Genomic DNA, 21,398 nt, shown 5'->3' with positions numbered 1-21,398 from the left:
CAACACTCTAGGAGTTAGCAAAACCAAGGTACCAGAACCTAGGACGTATGGGGGTGCCCGAGATGCCAAGGAGTTAGAGAACTTCTTGTTTGATGTGGAGCAGTACTTTCGCGTTGTGAGGATGGCCTCAGAATAGGCAAAGGTGGATACTGCGACCATGTACTTGGTTGGTGATGCCAAACTGTGGTGGCGTACCAAGTACCGAGAAATTGAAAATGGAAACTGTGTGATTGATAGTTGGGCAGACTTGAGGAGAGAGCTCAAGGCCTAATTCTTTCCTGAGAACGTTGAGTATAATGCAAGGAGAAAACTGAGAGATCTCAAGCATACGGGGTCAATCAGTGAATATGTGAAACAATTTTCTGCTTTAATGTTGGATATTCGGGATATGTCGGAGAAGGACAAGTTGTTCTATTTTCTAGAGGGGATGAAACCATGGGCAAGAACTGAACTTCATAGGCAAAGGGTTCAAGACTTGTCAACTGCACAAGCGGCTGCAGAGCGCTTGACAGACTACGCTGGTGATGAGACTGCTTCGTCCAAACGGTTTGGCCGAGAGGGAAACAGTGGAAAGTCTTTCAAGAATGGAAAACCAAGAGTGGGGGAGCTGACTCTAAATCATCAACCTCACAGGAAGCTTCGTCGTCTCAAGGGTTCAACACACCCAATGGAAAGGGGAAGAGTAAAATTGAGTGTTTCTTGTGTCGGGGTCCTCATAGAGTTTTTGAGTGTCCTCACAAAGCATCACTTAATGCCTTACAGGCTTCCATTATAGAATAGGCAGTGGAAGACGATGGGGAAGAGGATGAAGCCCCGAGGGTGGGTTCAGTGCGGTTAGTGAACGCATTGGAAAAGCAGGCAAAAACACCGAAAGTTACACGAGCAAAAGGGTTAATGTTTGTGGACTTGAGGATAAATGGAAAGAGTACTCGCGCTATGGTGGATACGGGAGCTACTCATAATTTTGTTCCCCAGTTGGAAGCAGGAAGACTCAACTTTTTCTTAAAGAAGGATACAGGACGCGTGAAAGCAGTTAACTCTGTAGCCCAGCCTACTCTGGGAGTAGCCAAGCAAGTGGCTATAAAGCTTGGACAGTGGGAAGGTCATGCGAATTTCACAGCGGTGCCATTGGATGACTATCCAGTCATTTTAGGAATGGAGTTCCTAATGGGGACGAGGGCAGTGATGATGCCTTCGGCTGGTTCCCTGTGTCTGATGGGAGATCACTCGTGCATGGTGCAAGTCGTTGCAACGAAAGGAGATGACGGGAAGTCCCTTTCAATCATACAACTCAATGAGGGATTGGGTCAGGGTGAGGAGACACGTCTAGCCACAGTGGTGGTAGACAAAGAAGTAGGCTAAGAGCTGGAGCCTACAACCATCCAAGCGGTGTTGGATGAGGATAAGGAGTTGTTGCCGGATAAGCTACCTCACAATTTGCCTTCACGACGGACTGTGGAGCATGAGATCAAGTTGTTATCATGAGTGAAACCACCTGCTAAAGGGCCATGTTGGATTGCGCCTAGAGAGATAGTAGAGTTGGGGAAACAGCTTGATGAAGTGGAAGCGGGATGTGTTCGCCCTTCCAAAACACCGTTGGGAGCATCGGTGTCGTTTCAGAGGAAACATGAAGAGCATCTACGGAAGGTGTTCGAAAGGCTGAAGGGAAACAGTCTGAATTTGAAGAAGGAGAATTTCTCTTTCGCTCGGTGGAGCAACAAATTCCTTGGTCAAGTCATTGAACAAGGTCGTATCCGGAGGGGTATGGAGAAGGTAAGGATGATTCAAGAACGGAAGATCCCCACGACAGTGAAGGAGTTGCGTTCCTTTCTTCGCCTTACTAGTTTCTACAGGAAGTTCGTTAAAGGGTATTCGCAGAGAATGACTCCAATGACAGGACTACTGGGGAGGTATTATTGGCCGCACACGTGGGATGATGTGGTTGATTATACCAAAACTTGTCTCACTTGCCAACAAGACAAGGGGGAGCAGAAGAAGTATGGTACTTTCATGGCCGCACCAAAGTACTGTTCGGCAGAGGGGACGACACAATTGTTCCTTGTGACTTTTGTGAGATATTGGGGTGTTCCCCAAGTTATTATTTGTGACCAAGATTTAATGTTCACTGACAACTTCTTAACAGAGTTTTTCAGGATATTCAGGTCACACCTTGACATCTCTTCGAGTTATCATCGACAGACAGACGACCAAATGAAGAGATTCAAAGAGCTACTAGATGAGTACTTGCGCCATTGTGTCAATGACAACCAGAAGAGTGGCGTGCAACTACTTGATGTGGCTCCGTTCTGTGGCAATGCCCAAAGGTGCTCAACAACCAACAAGAGCCCTTTTGAGCTTGTTACAGGCCAGCTACCGCTGTTACCTCACACAGTGGGCGAGCCGTACAGACGAAAGAGTCCCAGGGCGTACATCTTCACCAGTGAAGGAGGACAGAATGTAGAGTTTGCCCAAGCCTATCTGGAGAAAGCTTCTAAGCAGATGAAGAAGTGGGCAGATCAGCAGAGAAAACCGCAATTTCATGTCAATTGCCTCAAGCCATTCAACGCCAACACCAACGACCTGAGCAGAAGTCAGTCAAACAGCGCAGAGTTGAAGACAGTGCAACCTGACAGACATGATGTTGAAGAGATCCTTGCAGACAGAAAGTTCCTATCCTCAAGGAAGAAGCGGCAGAAGTTCCTAGTGAAGTGGAAGTGCCTTGATGATAAAGAAATCAGCTGGATTTCTGCGGAAGATTTGAAGTCATTCGTGGACAAAGTTGAAGTGTACCTATCGCCAAAAGTCTACGAGGACGTCAACCACATAAGTGGGGGAGAATGTCACGGGCTAAGCTTGTTCAGGGCATTATGCTTACCTATGACCGCTTATCTCGTGTGTTTGGGATGGGTTTCCATCATGTAAATACTAGTGTAGGGTTATTTTCTAGTATTTATTTCATTGTAAGCCAAATAAGGCAGTATGACTCCTCGGTCACTTTGATGTTTCCTAGTGCTAGAGTGAGAATGGCCTAGAAAGCTCTTTAGGGGAGAGTGAGTGTTCATCAATCATTGTAAAACTCACTAGCAATTGTCAACGTGCTTAGCCTACTTGCCTTCCTCGCTAAGTACAACATGTCAACGGAGGATTTGTTAATGAATTACGTTTGCTTCAATATTTACTGTTTGGTTGCCACGGCTTTCATTAATTGATTATTATTTCCGCTGCTATCTGATTGAATGTTAATGAAAGTGCTTCGTGGATGAATGTTGGTAAACAAAAGGCTGACTAGTTAAGCAAGAGTGCTTTAGCTAGCGCCGCACGGCCCTTCAAAACGGTGTGCAAAAGGCGGACCGTGACACCAAGGCACTCCTTATCCTATGCTGGAAAGCTGGAACTCATAAATTCGGTGGTGCAGCGGGTAGAATGTTTTTGGCTTTCTATTTTCCCCATTCCCAAATCTGTGATGACTCATGTGGTCAAACTTTGTAGGTCTTTCTTATGGGGAGGTAGGAGAAGGCCTTTGGTTGCTTGGAAAGATATGTACTTGCCTAAAAAGAAGGGTGGCCTTGGGGTCATGGACCTCAGAAGCTGGAACTTTGCTCTCCTCACAAAAAACCCTGTGGAATAACCATGATAAAAAGGATTCCCTGTGGTCAAGATGGGTAAGCCATGTTTACTTGAGAGGAGGAAATATATGGGAGGCTTCAGCTAAGTACGAAGATTCTCCTTTGTTCAAGAAGCTTGTTGAGATAAAGGACTTGCTGATTATGCAGTGCAGTGATAGAAGCAAGGTAGAAATTCAGTTGAAGCAGTGGGTTCTAGGTGGTCAGTTTTAGTGCTCAGAGGCCTACCATTTCTGAAGATTTAAGGGAAGGAATGCCCCTTGGCAGAAGATGATTTGGAAGAATGCTTGTGCTCCCAAACATTCATTTATTCTCTGGCTGGCTGCTAAAGGGAAGCTGTTGACTAGTGACAAAATCAGTGTTGAAGGGGTGGATAGAACCTGTGTGTTCTGTGGAACTAAGTTGGAAACACTGGATCATTTTTATTTCAAGTTCAGAATCTCATGCAATGTATGGAATTATATTAGGAGCTAGCTAAGGTTGACTAGGGCTTTGACTACTGTGAAAGCTAGTCTCAAATGGCTTCTCAGGATGGTCAAAGGCATTAGAGCTCAGGCAGTGGCTAAGAGAGCTTGTGTGTCCATCACAGTTTATTGTTTATGGCATTTCTGGAACAAGAGGAAATTGGAAGGCATTGTCACCCATCCTGGTGCTATTTTAAAAGTGATTTAGACTCACACTTTTAAAATAGTGTATGAGAAATTTCCCTTCCTTTGTACTTGAGTTGTAGTTACTTTGGCTTTTAAGCCCCTGGGTATGCCCAGGTTGTGATGCAATTGAGTGGCAGTTAGTTGCTCCCGGGTCTCCCAGGTTTTGGTGTTTAGTTGTTCATTGGTTGTGTGTGAGCTTTGGGCTCCTTTACTGGGTATGCCCAGAGTAGTTGTACATATCCATTTTTCTCTATAATTATTATTTTTTGATAAAAAAAAAAAATGTTCTCAACTTCTATGTACTCCCTCTTTTGCCCCATAAAATGTCAATCCTTTAGATCTTACTAGACAACCCATGATAGGCCAATCTTCTAATTATTCCTTGGCATGTGAGTCAACAACACCACATGCTTATTCTATATTTAAACAATTATGAAAGAAAATTTAATTTAATATAGTAAAAAAAAATTTAGTCCTCTCTCTTTTTTTCCTTTTTTTTAAGTGCTTTACAAGTTTCAAGCGAAACTTTAAGCTTCAATGAATAATTTGACACAAGATAAAAAACAATAGCAAGTATTACGAATCATGTTTAAATTGTCAGACGGACAATTGAAAATTGCATTTACAACCTCATTCTCCATATTTTCACCACATATTCAATTTAACTTTAGGTTTTATTACGATTATGAACACTTTTCTTCTAAGCTTGAATCAATACAACAGTAGTATTACAAATACTCTCATTTACATACTAATTTTAAGAATATTTTACAACTTTATATTGTCTTTACTTATTTGCCAAAGATTCACAAAATCATTCATGATTGCAATTTTATTTCACCGTCCTTGTTGTAAGGTACCAACATAATCAAACTATTTTCTTGCTAAAATAAGTATAACAAATCATTATTTTCATGTAAAAGATGTCTTTTAACATTTGAAAATTCCAAACTTACTAATGTAATTGTTGCTTGTGGATGGGTATTATCCATATGATAGATCTCCATTATGATTTAGACAATAATCCCATAAGTTCAAATATTTCCGAGGAAGTGATATTTATCATGGGATTGTGACCGTCATAGACTCACATGGTACACTTAGATTGACGGCGAGCTACAATGCACATACTCCTCTCTATGCTTCCCATGTGGCCTGTCATGGTTAGTACCTGTGATCGTAAACCTTTTTCATACATCCAAGTTTAATCCTCCCAATAATAAATAAATAAATAAATCAAAGATTCAATTAATGAACCAAAGATGAGATAAAAATTTAATCCTCTTTGGTATAATTTACTCAAATATACTTAGCTATGCATTTTATGGAACAAGAAAAAAAAGAAATTGTTTTCTGGAGAAGTTATTTTCCACCCAACCAAACAGGCTTGAGCCACTCTATATTTCTATTGCAACAATTATTACTCCCTATTCAACAGTATTTGAGTTTCTCTTCTCTGAATTTCAAGGAACTGCATGCTTCACCAAACTGTCACTAGTTCTGGGACACAGCCCAACAGCAAGTACATGCCAAAACATTTTATAATGAATGACACCGAGAAATATATGCAAGTTCAGTTTCCCTACAGCAGCCTATTTGCAAGAACTTGTAATTCAGCATGCAGTTTTGGAATAGGGATATTGTCTGGGAAATCGAAGCGATCTGGCAAGTTGCTCAACCTCGTTGTCTCGGTGGGATTTACTAATGCCAAAAATTAAAAGGCTGTGGCATGCAAAGCTGCTCAATCGATCCACTCAATGGTTTCGTCATTGGGTGCAACTTGATTTCATAAATCTTTGGCCACAGTTTTCCTGTCACTGCAAAAAATAAAATGCAGAATCAGATGGGTATTCCAAGCTAGACAGGAAATAAACCGAACCAATAAAATAAAGTTGAGAATTCCCAAATTTTATATCTAAAATTCACTCCTTTTTTCACTATCATTTATTTTTATTTATTAGTAATTGCTCTTCTCATTGTTCTAAACTATTTGAGAAATGTCCTATAGGTCAAACAGACATGGTCTGCTGTTTTTCAGTATAACCAGCTGAGAAGCTGAATGGCTGTGCAAGTCAATAACAGCAAGGGCAGCGCAGTTTCTTCCTAACTTATAAGCATGATATTATATCATATCATTGCCACTGCCACATAGCTCAAATACTGAATATTATTACCATTAAATTCGTCAACGGCATTTGTCATGCTATGAAGGGATTACGTTAAACTTAATATGTAAAACTGAACAACCATATTGTATATAACAATATATATACATACATTCATATACTAAATATTGTTTACATGGCCAAGTGTCGGGACACCATCACATATGCTCAGAGCACAAAGTACACAGTTTGGGAGCTTGGGCATTGAGCTTCAGATTTAAATTTGAATGAGTTTGGACAAAATGCAGTACAAAATCATATTAAGTTTTGTCCAAATCCATGCTTAAAATTCATGCTACTAAACACAACCTGTGGTATTCTCGAAGTGATGAAATTCTTTCGCTGCTTATTTATTTGGGAAGAACATCTCTCTATTGTAATTTTTTTTAAAAATTACTAAATATATATCCACATGAATAAAAATTAAAAATAAACTAAAGAGACTAGGAGATGCCATACAAAGCCATGTAGCCCATGTGGCACAATAGCATTTACATAAACCCCATGTTTGGGAGCTTGGAATTTGGAAATAGGATTTTTGGATTTTGTCTAGATTTGGATAAAATGTATTACAAAATTGCATTTTGTCCAAATCTATACATATCCAAATCCGAGTAGCACAATATATATATATATAGTAAATGTTCACTTTAAAATATATTTATAAGAAATATTGCAACAAAGAGCCTATATAATAAGAAGATAATAATAAGTTTAAATAAATAATAAATATATATTAAATGTTCGCTTTAAAATATATTTATAAGAAATATTGCAATGAAGTGCCTATATTATTAAATGTTTGCTTTAAAATTTATTTATAATAAATATTGCAACGAAGTGCCTAAAATAAGAAGATAATACTAAGTTTAAATAAATAATAAATAAATGAAATCTAAGCATCTCTTGGGCCTACAATTACTTTTTAAAGTGTTCTATAAGCAGCATATGAAAAGAAGAAGAAAAAGGGAGCACCATTGCCGTATTTTGCTTAAAGACAATGACGATAAAAGTCACAGAGATACTGCTGGAGGTGATTATAAGACACAGAGGCATCTAATGCTAGAGCTTACCGAAAAGACGCTTTTGTTTGACATCCCATGCTATGCCATTCAAAACATCAATACCCTATAAGGTAGTGAAATCACAGTATAAGAAATCTAAAAGTGAAAGAAATAACGAATTTTATAATGCTCCATAGGTTGTATTTACAAAAGACTCCAGCTTACATTTTCTCCAGCCGCCACCAGTCCTTCCCTTTAAAGACATGAGAGGAAAGAGTTAATCAATTGCACTATCAACTTCAAAAAGTTATTCAGATTATTATTTAACCTAAGACAAATAGCATATGCATTAAAAAGAATATAGAGATGAGAAGTAACCTCAAGTTTGGTAGGAGAATCCATCCAAGAACACCCCCATCTTTCACTGAGATTCTAGCAATGCAATCAGTCTGCACAGAGGAAGCATTTAGCTTTTATAAGAAGCCCAAGGCAATAAATCAGTTTCCAGCACAAATCAAATCTGTGTAAATGGTAAAATTACACACACAACTTTTATCATTGTACAATGGAAAATAGATACCAGGTCCATTAAGGAACCTGATATTTCAAAAATTTTTAGCTCAAAATTTTAAACTCTACAAACGACTTCCTCGAAGCATGGCAATAAACCTCAATTAACAAGTATTATGCTACTCACCTCCCAAAAGGATCATCATCTAATAGAAAAAGAAATATACAACAATCATCCCAAAGAAGCAGGAACTGACCTGCCAAACATTTGCCAAGACTTCACCATTCACAAATTCAAGTTCATTGAGGTTGTGCACTTCATGACCTTTGTATTTAACTATTTGTTTTCTTAATACTGTATCAATGAAAACAATTTAGATGCAATGGTAATACAAAACACACAACATCACCTTTAAAAAAAATTGAATGAACTAGAAAATAACACCATATCATAATGGACATTAAAAAAAAAGTTGGAAAAGCCAATAATTGATGTATATAAGAACCTTTCAATGTTCGAGAGTCAATGTGGTACAAGGTTGAAGTTCCATCACTTCCAAATAAAATATTACCATCAGTTGCTAGGCCCCAACCATCTTTCATATGATGCTTAAAATTCTCGAACTGTGATAGTATGGAAGCAGAAAAAAATTATTGCAGATATTGATCAACTACTTGCATTCCAAATATATACATTTCACTCCAATAACAAGAGCAATTAAGGGGCCGTTGGCATCACTGTCAAAAATTATGGAAGCAAAAAACCAAAAATGAAAGCTGAAAATCAGGAAACAAAAACTAAAAAAATGAAAACTAACAACTAATATTTCCCAAAGTAAAACAAATTAAAAACCTCATTGAAATCATGTTAATCTTTGTCCTTGAATCTAATAACAACTAAAAAATATGATTAGAATAATATATAATAAAAATGTAAAAAAGAATATAAATTAATAACATTATAATAAGAAATAAAATTCATTATAATTATTTTATTTCATTATTAATTTTAAACTCACTTTTTTGTGCTCCAAGAACAATCCTACTGCAGATGACAATCTAAACTTGGTAAAAATGATATTTTCAATGACTTTTATTATTTTTTCAATTTTTTTATTAATTTTATGGATATTTTTTAGTTTATTTTTATTTTAAATTCGCATGGTCATTTTATTTTATCTTTAATTAAAAATTTAATATAGAATAAATAATTTAATCCATAAAAGTTGATTCTCAATGTCAAAGAATTGTTGCAACAGGCTGACACAATAACTCAAAACCATAAAATCTAATTTTCAGTTTCTAAAAACTGACAATAGAAACATGAAAGACAAACAAACGCTTTATCACTAACTTGTTTATTCACTATATATAAAAAAAAAACACAAAATGCAAAACAGAAATGATACCTAACAGCCCCTGAGTTTTGCATCAAACAGAAGATAGTAAACTATTCCATCTTAATTTTTCATATACTCTGTGAAAATTCACAGAAGCATTTCTGTTTGGCTAAGGCTGCTGGCATCAAGCTAATCTCAGAGTTTTACCTTTATGCTTTGGTTTCAAAAGTGGAATTCGTTCAGCATTACATACAAGAAATTAAGTTCAACTTCAAATTTCAACAAAGCCAGAAGCAGAAGTTACTAACAGATTATGTGGAAGGTACAAAAAGGAATCATAAAACTGATAGATTGCTTTTTTAATATTTCATTAAAACTAAATCATTAAAGAGACTAGGGAACCATATAACACAAAAAACAAAGTTTAAACAATAAACAATATACTAAATCATTAAGCTAAAATATTGAACCTACAACAATGTACAAGGCAAAAATATGAAGCACAAACTTTGCTTAAATTATTTCGGTCATATATGAAACCAGTTTTCTGCAACCAAGTTACTTGGAATAACCTACAAAAATAAATAAGATCACTAAATTAAAAGATAGATAAAATCAACAGCAGAAGAAAATAAATGAATGAATATCATTCAAATGATAGAATAACTGACTGCATAACTATAGAGTATTCAGTGCCGATAATCTACAGTGGAAACAATCATAAAGTTTAAAGTTTCAGTGTTGATAATCAAATATTTATAAAAATAGAAACGTCACAAAACCAAATACTATTATCAAATCTTAATTCTTAAACAATTTATAAAGGACAAAGAACAGCTCCATCAGTTAATAGTTAATACCATGATCATTTTCTTAATGAACAAGTAACGATATAATAATGGTTGCTCATTGATTTTATCCTGTCCAGTCTGAGGGTATGCCTAAAATTACTACACTTACTATCTCTACAGCACCCAAAAAGCATTAACACACCAAACATATGACACCGAAGGAAAAGATTTAACATAAACTCAAATATTTGAAGATGAAAAAAAAAATTTAAAGAAAAAAAAAAAACAGACAATATAGTTTGTATAATCCAATTAACAAGTTCAGAATATAAACAAAAAAAAAAAATTGCCCTCCTGTACAAGATTATTACCAAAAAATGGACTTAATGAACCGACAAGAAAATCTCATAATGACTGCATTCTATTTACAAACCTTTCACCAAGAAGAGTTAAACCCTCCCCAAAATAAGAGCTATCCATTTTCTGAAGAGCCTCAACCTGTTAGACGGACAAAAAGAACTCCAAATTAATAGCTGATGCATTGCAATTTTGTGCCCTGATTATTTTTTCACACCGTCCTCATATGATCAGAAAGACGTTCACATTTTTCTGTCAAAAAATAAATTAGAAAATTCTCATAGAATGCTGGCAATATAAACCTATGCAGCCAACTAAAAATAACCATCAATTACCAGATTATAGTGATCTTAATGTTGCCAATTAAACTAGAAACATGGTTGATCAGTGCACAGTAATGCTCTACGTATAAGTTATAACAGAAGCGTTTAATATTCTAGCAAAGCACCAATTACTTTGGTACAAACCAGATAGATTTTCAAGGCAAACAGAAATAAGCTCGTCAAAAATATTACTTTGGTACAGACCAAGATGGTTGGAATATGCATTGATATCTCATCTATATGCCTATGATAATTGCATGAGAAACCTAGAAAAGTCTAAATTGAAAGAGAGAGAGAGAGAGAGAGAGAGAGAGAGAGAGAGAGAGAGAGAGAGAGAGAGGGAGAAGATGAATATATACAAGTGCTATACATTCCCTTTTTCTAGTGGCAACACTGCATAAACCCATTTATCTTAGCCTTTGGCCAAATTCGACACTTAATACACATGAAACTTAGATGCATTAAAATAATGCTATATCTCCATTCAATCCCTTATAGTTTGCAAAAGGGGGGGCCTGCCATTACTTTCTATGCAATCTGCACCCCCATAAATAGTCATACAATTTTCATTCCAAAATAATATTTTATCTGTTTGTGCATTGCAAATGTGCAAAATAAATAGCTAAGAATTTGAACATACTAAGACTACATTAGAGAGCTTGAATACTTAAGATTTGTACCTTTCCAGTCCGAAGAGAGACTTTCCGAACTGATGACTGAAATATCAAAATAAGAAGGTCAAGTGGTGGAGTTTACAAACAACAAACATCACTGATCAGATAATGGCAAGGAAATAAATGACAACAGTTAGAGAAAATTCTACCAACAAAATAAAATGAGAATCAGATAAAAATTGAAAACCAATCATAGCATCAATTCATCAAAACAAAATTAAGGGCACATTATTTTATCATGATTTGTAGGGAAAATCCACCACATAATCTATTTTTTCATCACGGCATCAGGATTGTCAAACAATGTCAACTAAAACAAGAACTATGCAAAAGAAGAAACAAAATTATTCTAGCAGGAAACAAGAATTTCTTTATAAGGAATGAGAAAATTAGTTTAGAAAGAAGATAACTTCCTTATATGAGGTCAGATTGTGGTCACTGGCAGTTTACTTTACAGGAGGAAAAAATCAGTCATTGAACTGCTCTTTTCCCTTTTTCGATCTATTTTGTGATTAACCTGACGATTAATTTCAGTATTTGCAGCTCTTCTCTTGAAAAATAGTTCAAAAATTAATATCTTCACTCTTAAAAATGTTTTTTTCTAAAAGGCATCCCCGAGCCATAAGGTTCCCCACTTTGCGAGGGAAGGGGGAGAGTCATCACAAACAGCCTTATCCCTGGCTTTATGCAGGGAGGCTGTTTCCTTGGGACTTAAAAGTCAAACCCGTGACCAACTGGTCACAAAGGAGCAACCTTACCGTTGATCCAAAGCAGGGTAAGTTTGATTGACATATTGTCCCCAAAAAACTGCTTTTTATCTGTAGTTTATTTTACGAACTGTAAGTAAATAGTTGATGAACAACGCATGCATAAAAAAGTGTGCTACTCACTAACACCTCTGTTTTTCATAGAAATTTCATAACTTCACACATCTAAGATCCATCTTTTGCATATTTTGTAAACTGTCCTAAAACATTAGTTCTCAGAAAACAAAAATAAAATCAAATTAAAGGGCATGCATGCTAATGCAAATATATCTACTTTGCTGGAAAGCCAATAATATGATGTGCTTTTCTCCACTTCAAATATAATTTAAAATGTATAACAAAAAATGGAAAAGGCAGTTTCCGGGCCCAAGACTCAGATTTGGCAAATGGTGAAAGATACATGATAAATTGTTGGTCCTCACTCTCCTCTTTTATTTCTGTCTTAACTAATAAGTTGCCTAATCTCAGATTACTGATAAGTTTATGAGAATTTGCTTTGCAATTCCCTCGCCTGCTTACACAGCAAGGACCTTTGAAATTAATGGACAGTGACAACCATGACATTATGAACTCATACAGTCAATTAGTTCATACAACACTACTCTTAGATTATAGACATCTTATTCTACATGTTCGGTAACATACTGAATGAATACATCTATATCTCTACCATTAATCAAGAGAAGAGGAGGCAGTTTTCAAACTAACATTCTTCCTCCCCATTATTCCTAAAATACGAGGCAGTTTTCAATCTAACATTCTTCCTCCCCATTATTCCTAAAATACCCTCAAATTTACAAGTTATCATTTAATTACAACATTTACAAACCATGGATACATAAGTAAATTAACAAAATAATTTCAATTTTAAAATTTAAAATATCTCTGTAACTCCCCATTATCTCCATAACTTCCATTCTTCCCTAAAAAAACAATAGTTTAAGTTTGTGGAGCAGTGTGTGTGCCCACAGCCAGCTTTTTAGTAGAAATAGAAGGCAAAAAAAAAACCATTTAAGTGTTTTGATGGGTAAAATATGAATGTGAAAGAAAAACTGATATTATAAGAGGCAACCCTATTTATTTTAAGTGACTACTGCCAACAAGAAGTGTACCAATTCAGAAGCCGTGGAAAATTAATACCCATGGAATGTAATAAATACAGCTAAGGAATGTGAGCAAACACAAGAATAACAATAACTGCCCAAAACCTTTTACAATGGAGATAAAAATATATAGCTAATCCATAACAACTGTTAATGCTGTCAATGGAAGCTACTAAAAATTCAGCAGTATAGAGATAACAAAATGATTGATTCAAAATAAAATGAGAAACAGATCATAAGGCTTTCACATCCTCGAACAAGATAATATGCAACACAGGACAAACACAAAAAGACAACAGAATATATACATAAAAATAAAAAACACACCTCCCCATAAAGACCAGTTGACTCGAACAAGGTGTCATCCCCTCCATATAGAAGGCCCTAAAAGCAGAAAAACATTAATGTAATTCAACTGAATGGAGCATACATGCAATTTTATTAACAAAAAACATAGAGACAACAACAGTGTAATAATTATGAGTGACATTCAACGTCCAATACAAACAAAATGAAGTAGCTAATATTGTCTCCCTCACAAGTCTAAACACAATAGAATATGCCTACCAATTTGGGCTTCCCATAACTGATACTTATCAAGCCTTATACTATAAGAAATTCCAATACCAAGACCAATTAAAAAACAAATTAATTGTGTACTTATGGCATCTATGTCATTATTAAATTTTCAAGTAATCCCACCCTCACCTTTTACAAGCTTAAAAATAAAGTGTAACACCCAGTACACAAGGCTGCCACGCCATCACAAGTCTAGGGAGAGCAACATGTGCACTTTCTTACCTACATGCTTGTAGACATTGTTTCTATATTTGAAAATATAAATATGAAATAAAATAGAGGTTAAAATTTTTCATGTCTCAAAATCCTAGCATTAGAAAATAAAAAAGTATCAGTTATGTTCATTATTTAAACAAACATAAAATATCCTGGTGATAATTTCACAATAACAAATTAAACAACAAATTAGGGTATTAAATTTAGATTTCAAGTCAAATTAAAAGGTTACCTAGTTGTTGAAGATGTGAGAAAGCTTCAATTGCCTCAACTGAGATCTAACTTAAAACTAAGACTTGGTATCTTTAATGATTTATTTTTCCCTAAATTAAATACAACAACAAATCTCCACACACACACACACACAAACACCCTTCCCCAATAAATAAATAAATACATAAATAAAAAAATAGAAATAGAAATAGAAAATATATATATACTAAAAAAAAAAGCCGAAATAAACCTCATGTTTGAATAAGAGGCTATCCATGAACAAGAACTCTTATGGAGAGAAGCAAAGGAAGATACAAGAATCTAGCTTCCACTCCACCAACTTAAGAACTCATCATTAAAATTGACACGTATGAACATCCAATCCCTATATGTGTATAATATTTACCAAGAATAATTTAATAAATAGACCCAAAAAATAAGGATAACTAAATAAAATTAGAGTTCATTTTTTAAAAACCTCCAACTCTTAAACAATTAAACTTGCAACTCCAAGTAAAATTCATATCCCACAAAATATGTATTTAAGGGCAAACATTACATCTTCAAGGAATGCAGTCACAACTAGAATGGGAACAAGGTCGAAGTAGAATGAACAAAATGATGCCAGGTTGATATACGGGATGAGTCTAAAAATACTATGTCAATTCTATTCCAATATTTGTTTTAGTTATGAAAAATAGTGGAATGTAATCCAACTATGTTAGATTACCAATCACCACAAGAATTTCTTTAAAAACAGTGTGATAATGTTTCTAGGAATCTTTGAATTCTCCGCTGGTATGTCCACAATAAGATTTTTTATTGTCCTTTTCTTCAAGCAGTAAGGCACCCCAATAATGGTCACTAGCATCTAACTGTAGGATAAGGTTTCTTGTGGATGGAATAGTCAAAGGCGGTGGATTTTCTGCAGCATTTTTGAGATATCTAACAGCTTGTGTCTGTTCTGGGCCCCAAGGTGGTGGCTACATGAACATCAGAGGTACCTATTACAATTTCGTTAAACCCGAGTTTAAGCCTCAGAGGCTAGGTTATGGGTATCCACTGTAAAGTTATCCCTCATGAAATCATGAGAACATTACAAGCTCATAGAAGTAAAGCTTAGAAGCCCTTTGGACAAATAGCTCTAGGGAAAAAGAGAACTAGAAAGTCATAGATAAGAACACAAGGGATTTTTATTTCTCAAACTTGTTCCAACGCATTCTGTCTTAGAAACAGGAAGACAGTCCCTTATATAGAGACTCAGGGATACGCATAAGTGTAAAGCTTTCTCCTGACTTTGACATAAAGCAAAGATAGATAAAGACTTAAAGTAGACAATGACATGAAGATAAAGGTGGGTGAAGACTTTAAGGGTGACAACTGACAAATGACATGACAAAAGGTAACAGCACATGGGCGGCTGCATTTGTGCGGTTTCCCGCCACCTTTCATCAGCCAACAAGTGGTCATAAATTGGTTGCTTTCCTTTGGAAGATCAAGGGGCTCCCGACTCTGTGTGGTATCAGAGCCTTGTTTCTTGCCTGGAGTCCAAGAAAGTTAAGAACATAGAAGTGATTTTAGAAGAACAAGGTACAATTAGCAACAGGGAAAACTTGCAAACCATGGATTCACCCTCTCAAGATTCCAATCGTCTTTCTTTTTCCATCTCTCTTCCTCCCTCCATCAAAAGAACCACTTCTTCCAAAATTACCAAATTAGTTGAATACTCCTATATTCCCGATTCTGCTCAAATCCAGGAAACCTCTCTTCCTCTTGTTAATCCTTATAATATCTTCAGAAAATGGAAATCCTTAGCCAACCAAGTTCGTACTGTTCTTATATCCCACAATAGACCTCATGTCAAAGAATACATTCAGACCACAGCCCTTGATAAGTGTCTTATCCCAGCCTCTTCCAGAGAACAATATATTGATCTTGAGCTTAACCAAGATCTGATAAACCAATGGATCGGAGAAAGTTATACTCACGTCCACTTCGGTGTTGTTCGTCTTCTTCTCACCCTGCATGGTAGAAAAGGACTTCCTATTACAGCAAGGATTACTCTCCTCAACACCACTTACACCCAGTATGAGCATGCCGCTATTGGGACTTCTCTCACTACACTTCAAGCTAGAAGTGTCTGCCTCACCTTTTTTCCGAACTTAAATATTCCTTTATGGGATAAAAATTTGAAGAATTGTATAAAGGTCCAACTTCAAATCACTGGTGCTCCTCAGATATCCTCCGTTTATATGGCCACTCTTCACCATGAGCTCATCTACAGACTACAAGATCATGCTATTGATCTTCCCCTTCCGAGATAGTCTGACAACATTATTCTTGTAAGAACCTGGAAAATATAAAAGAGTTTCTGTAGATTTCGTCGACGAAGCCAGATTTCGTCGACGAAGGCAGTAGACTTTTCATCGACGAAATTCAGAGGGTTCGTCGACGAAGAGGAGCCGAGAGGTCTGAAGAAATTGAAATATCAGACTTCGTTGACAAGGCAGCCAACATCCGCGATGAAATACTTGACTTTTTGTCGACGAAAACTGGGCAGGTCAAAGGGGAATAAAAGGAAAAATTTGTTTCTTCTTCATTAAGTTTTCTAATCTCTCTCTCTACTCTCTCTCTCTAAACTCTCTCTCTCTCTCTCTCTCTCTCTCTCTCTCTCTCTAGACTTCCTCGCTGGTTGTCGATAGAATCGGAAATCCGAGGTTACCACGAGGATCGTGGAAGGATTCTCTACAACTTCTGCGGATCAGAATCTCGTTTCGGAGATTTTCGGATTTTGGCGTAAAATCGAGGTAAGGCTCGGTTTCCGTTTCTGATCTGGTAGTTTTGTAGAGGATGGTCTCGTGAGTATATTCTGTATTGGGATTTGTAAGTTTTGGAACTCGGTTTGCTGTTTAGGAGCCTTGGAGTTCGGGTTTTGCTTACGGGGTTAAGGTAAGGGGAAACTATGTTATGTTATTTTTGAAATCGGACTCGGTGGAACTATGGTCCACGGTCCTGCGTATGTTTTGACTACTCATTTGGGGGGATCTAACGGGAAAAATATGGGTTTTTCATTATTACAGTTTTTGGGAAAAGGGGGGCGACGAGCTGCATCCTTGGTTTTGATGAAAACCTATGTATATGTTGATTTATACTGCGTGAATGGGATGGCCGTGCCTTGACCTTGTATAAACTGTATTTGTTTGGAAATCATGATTTAGATTACCAAATGGGTGTGATTTGTTTAGTTATATGAGCATGCATGTGTGTGTGATATGTTGAAATGCTAGTAGGAACGCGGTTCCGAAATTATTCCAGGTACTAAGAGTGTCCAGGTATATATCCGAGGGCGTATGAAATCACTGGCCATAGATTGACAAGAGTGTCCAGCTATATCCGAGGGCGTGAGCCTATCCGACAGATCAAGCCGCAGGGTGTGGATCCACCATTTGAGCACCGGTACGATGCCATGGGAGTCGAGGACTAGCCATGTGCCGGTTAGCGCCGTGCTTCGCGGGTTGGCTACCGGCCAACGCCGGAATGCGAATCCGGCTTCGTGCCGAAGAGTGTGACGACACTGTGCTGATCATGTGTGTGTATATGATGGAACGGAGCGGATGTGATCGATTGTTCTTGTGACCGGTGTATTGAGAGGGCTGAGTTGATGGGATCGCTAGTTCTGGTTACCGGGTTACTAATCATATGTTGTGTGTGCTTGTAGGCACTGTGTGAATTAGTACTAGATTGCATTTAACTGCGTGTATGTTTTGTCATGATAACACTCAAATGTCATACAGTGATATAACCTGTGTTCTTCCTTACTGAGAGGTGTCTCACCCCTACTGTACGTACATTTTTACAGGTCCTTCGAGTAACCGGAACTAGCGTCCTGGTGTGGGGAGCGTAGAGGCCGGTGTACTGTGTTAGCGCTTGGGTAAGTGCTAGGGCTGTAGATATGTTGGGTTGCCATTTTGGGTTGTTTTTGGGCACCCGGTTATACGTTTTGTTAGAGTTATGTACTGCTCTTGTATAGACTCTAGTATGGTACTACATATATGATATGTTGATGATTTTTCGCTACGTATATGTTTGTGTTTGGATGCTGTTTAGGGTGCCTGGGAACCCCACGGGGTCGGACCCTCATCCATTGTACTGTATCATTTTGCACCGTGCATGATACAGGAACAGGATAGGTTACATTCTCACCTCCGGGTCCCACTTCGGGGTTCGGGGCGTGACAATTCTCATTACTGCTGAAAGAGAGGATGAAGTGCCAACAATTTGGCAGATACCAAGACAAATTCCCAGAGATGAATTAAAATAGTTTGTTCCTTTGGAATGGATTACCAGCTATGAGCAACTTCACCAGCATTACATACCAATTCATCTTTCAAATCCGAAATTTCAAAGACTTCCAGATGCAATTATGAAGACTGTGATTGATCCAAAAGATGGTGCTTCCTCTCGCACGCCCCAGTTTTCCAATCCCTAATGATAAAGCTTGTCACTTTTGAAGAAGATATTCCCTTAAACAGTGTTGAAGCAGACGGATCTCCCATCTACACTGACAAAATTGAAGGACACTTTATCTGGAATATTGATCCTTCGATGTGTGATCCTGATTGTGATTGCCATATATCACACCAAAAGGAAACCAAACCGTCCTCCAGATCATTTCCCCCTCACAGAAGGCCTGATGATCCAAATAACTCATGGATAGGAATTCGATGTCCGGATCCTAAACCTAAACCTCTATGGATCTATGAAAAAGCCCTTGAAATTCTTCGTCAAGAAGGATTACTTCCTCCAGAAGAAACTAATCCAGTTCCTTACCAAAATCCAGTACCTAGCCAGACTCAAGCCCAACCTATTCCTTGTTTCATGGCATCCCCATATGATAAACATTTTCCACCATTAGAACCCAGGTCATATCCATAATCAAACCTTCATTCTAGACCTTTTGTTCAAACCTCCGAAGTTCAACTAGATGGTTCCAAGAAACTCCCCTCACAAGCTGAACAAGTCTTAAACTGGCAAACCCAAAATGCCAAATCTCAGAATTCAACTTTATCTTCCATTGATCATAAGGTTGATATACTCATTTCTCAAAGTACTCAAATGAACCAAAGACTTGACTGTCTTGATTCCAGACTTGATGATATATACTCTGGCCTGAAAAGGAAAATTAATAGTCTTGATGCTGAGCTCAGACAGTACATTGATGCAGGATATTATGTACCGATGTTCAATGAAAAGGAGATAGAGATTAACAGACTCAAAGACCAATTATCTCAGATGGAACGAGATCTCCATCATTCTCCACCAATTCCTTATGTCCCTAAATCCTTTCCATACACTCCGTCATATTCCGCTTTTCCATCTCAGTCACCACCATCTCCATCCTACATACCGAATAGTAGCATTTCAAATCAACTGCTGATTTCTTCAAAAGACATTCTCTCATACCATCCAAAGCCACTTCCCCAAGACCCCCAGCTTTGGCCAAATCAATGTCTTCCAAGACTACTTCCGTTGATCAAGAGTTTAAACTACCATTTTCATCCCTGGATCAGCCACCATCATTGCTTGCTGACAAAGTTTTGTCCATCCCTGAAGCATCCTCCGAGGATTATGATAACAATGATGCTTCCACTGAAGCATTATCAGAAACTCTGTCCACCCCAGATGATGGGATTACAGATCTTTCACACATGCTAATGGAATCTCCCACTGATCCAGGATCTTCCAGAACACAAGAATTTAATGAGCAGACTGATACTATGACTCCCATTGTGGAAGAACCCATTGAAGTTGATTCAGCTACAGCTGACTCGGCCCCAAAGCAATTTGTTCCTCATAATTCCACAAATGGTTCCTAGTTCTCATTTGAAGGACTCTCACCCACAAAATGGAGAGATAGAATTGGAGAATTTGGTGCTTGGATTGATCTCCAATTCTCTAAACCGGGCAACAATCTTGAAACAGTTCTTATTGAATTCATTTCTAGATTCACTGGAACATTAAGAGATTGGTTTCAGAGTCTTGGTGATTACAGACAATTACAGTTCATCAGATCACAGTCTCCCTCTCATGCCCTTGGAACTCTTTACCAAGAATTCATTGGAGACCCTGATGCGCATGCTAATGAAGTTAGACGAGAATACTTTGAGATGCGTTGTTGTTCATTAAAGAAAAAGGATCTTGATTTTCATTATCAAAGAATGTCCAGACGATATTATCTTCTCAGCGGTCTTAATGATGAAAACCTCGGGCAGGTTTATGTTAATTCTCTACCAGAAGATATTCAGCCTGAACTTCAAAGGAGAATCTCTTCTCTCCAAACATCTCTAAGAGACATCTCTCTTGGAGAAATTCATCAGCTTGCCTTGGTCACTCTTGAAAAATTATGTGACACACACCAACTATTCTCAAAGATGATGAAACAAAACAACAAGTTCACTAAGCAGTGCAAGAAGCCTTATCTTCAAATAAAATGCAAAGAAAAGGATAGCATCTGTAGTCCTAAAAAGAAGAGACACTTCAAAGATTATGGTTCTGATAAGCGTCTCAGAAAGGATTGCAAAAGAAAAAAGAGATTCAGATTCTTCAAAAAGAAGTCTTGACAAGGACACAACAAGTCTTCTCGTTGTTTCATTTGCAAAAAGAAAGGACACCATGCTAAACAATGCCCTGCAAATCGGACAAAATCTGCAAAGCTTGCCCAACAGTTACAAACTAAAGATCTCAATGCAGATGCTGAATCTGTTCTTTCAGAACAAGAAGAAATGACTGAAGAAACCATTCTTGTCCTTACTGACTCAAAGGATTCTGATTCAGATGATTCTCATTCAGATGAAATATTCAATGTCCAACCTCTCCTCTCTTCTGAAGAATCACAGATAAGTCCTCATGTTCAAATCCAACTCCTTCCTGAAAAATATGGTAAACCCATACCTGTTGTTGCATACATTGATACAGGTTCCCAAAAGACCATGATTAATCCAAAAGTCCTACCTTCGGATTGTTGGTCTTCCCACACTCAGTTCTTTAGAGCTGCAAATGATCAAATCTTCACCACCACTTTGA

General features: G+C 37.2%; 1 protein-coding gene across 1 annotated transcript in view; it reads right to left on the bottom strand.

Annotated features, from left to right (window-relative positions):
* Positions 1 to 5,638: 5,638 nt before the first annotated feature.
* The window catches only part of LOC131146889 (glutaminyl-peptide cyclotransferase), a 44,240-nt gene continuing 28,480 nt past the window's right edge, over positions 5,639 to 21,398 (bottom strand). The window contains exons 2-11 of the mRNA XM_058096724.1: positions 13,635 to 13,691; positions 11,444 to 11,479; positions 10,517 to 10,581; positions 9,801 to 9,864; positions 8,459 to 8,576; positions 8,210 to 8,307; positions 7,821 to 7,891; positions 7,668 to 7,695; positions 7,512 to 7,566; positions 5,639 to 6,090 (exon numbers count right to left, since the gene is read on the bottom strand). Coding sequence (XP_057952707.1) covers positions 5,975 to 6,090; positions 7,512 to 7,566; positions 7,668 to 7,695; positions 7,821 to 7,891; positions 8,210 to 8,307; positions 8,459 to 8,576; positions 9,801 to 9,864; positions 10,517 to 10,581; positions 11,444 to 11,479; positions 13,635 to 13,691 — 708 coding nt within the window. The 3' untranslated portion in view covers positions 5,639 to 5,974. The remainder of the gene's footprint in view (positions 6,091 to 7,511; positions 7,567 to 7,667; positions 7,696 to 7,820; positions 7,892 to 8,209; positions 8,308 to 8,458; positions 8,577 to 9,800; positions 9,865 to 10,516; positions 10,582 to 11,443; positions 11,480 to 13,634; positions 13,692 to 21,398) is intronic.

The sequence above is a fragment of the Malania oleifera genome, chromosome 13 (assembly GCF_029873635.1).
Source record: "Malania oleifera isolate guangnan ecotype guangnan chromosome 13, ASM2987363v1, whole genome shotgun sequence".
Classification (NCBI taxonomy): Eukaryota; Viridiplantae; Streptophyta; class Magnoliopsida; order Santalales; family Ximeniaceae; genus Malania; species Malania oleifera.
The sequence above is the reverse complement of the archived record's forward strand: the minus strand, read 5'-3'. Positions and strand labels throughout refer to the sequence as shown.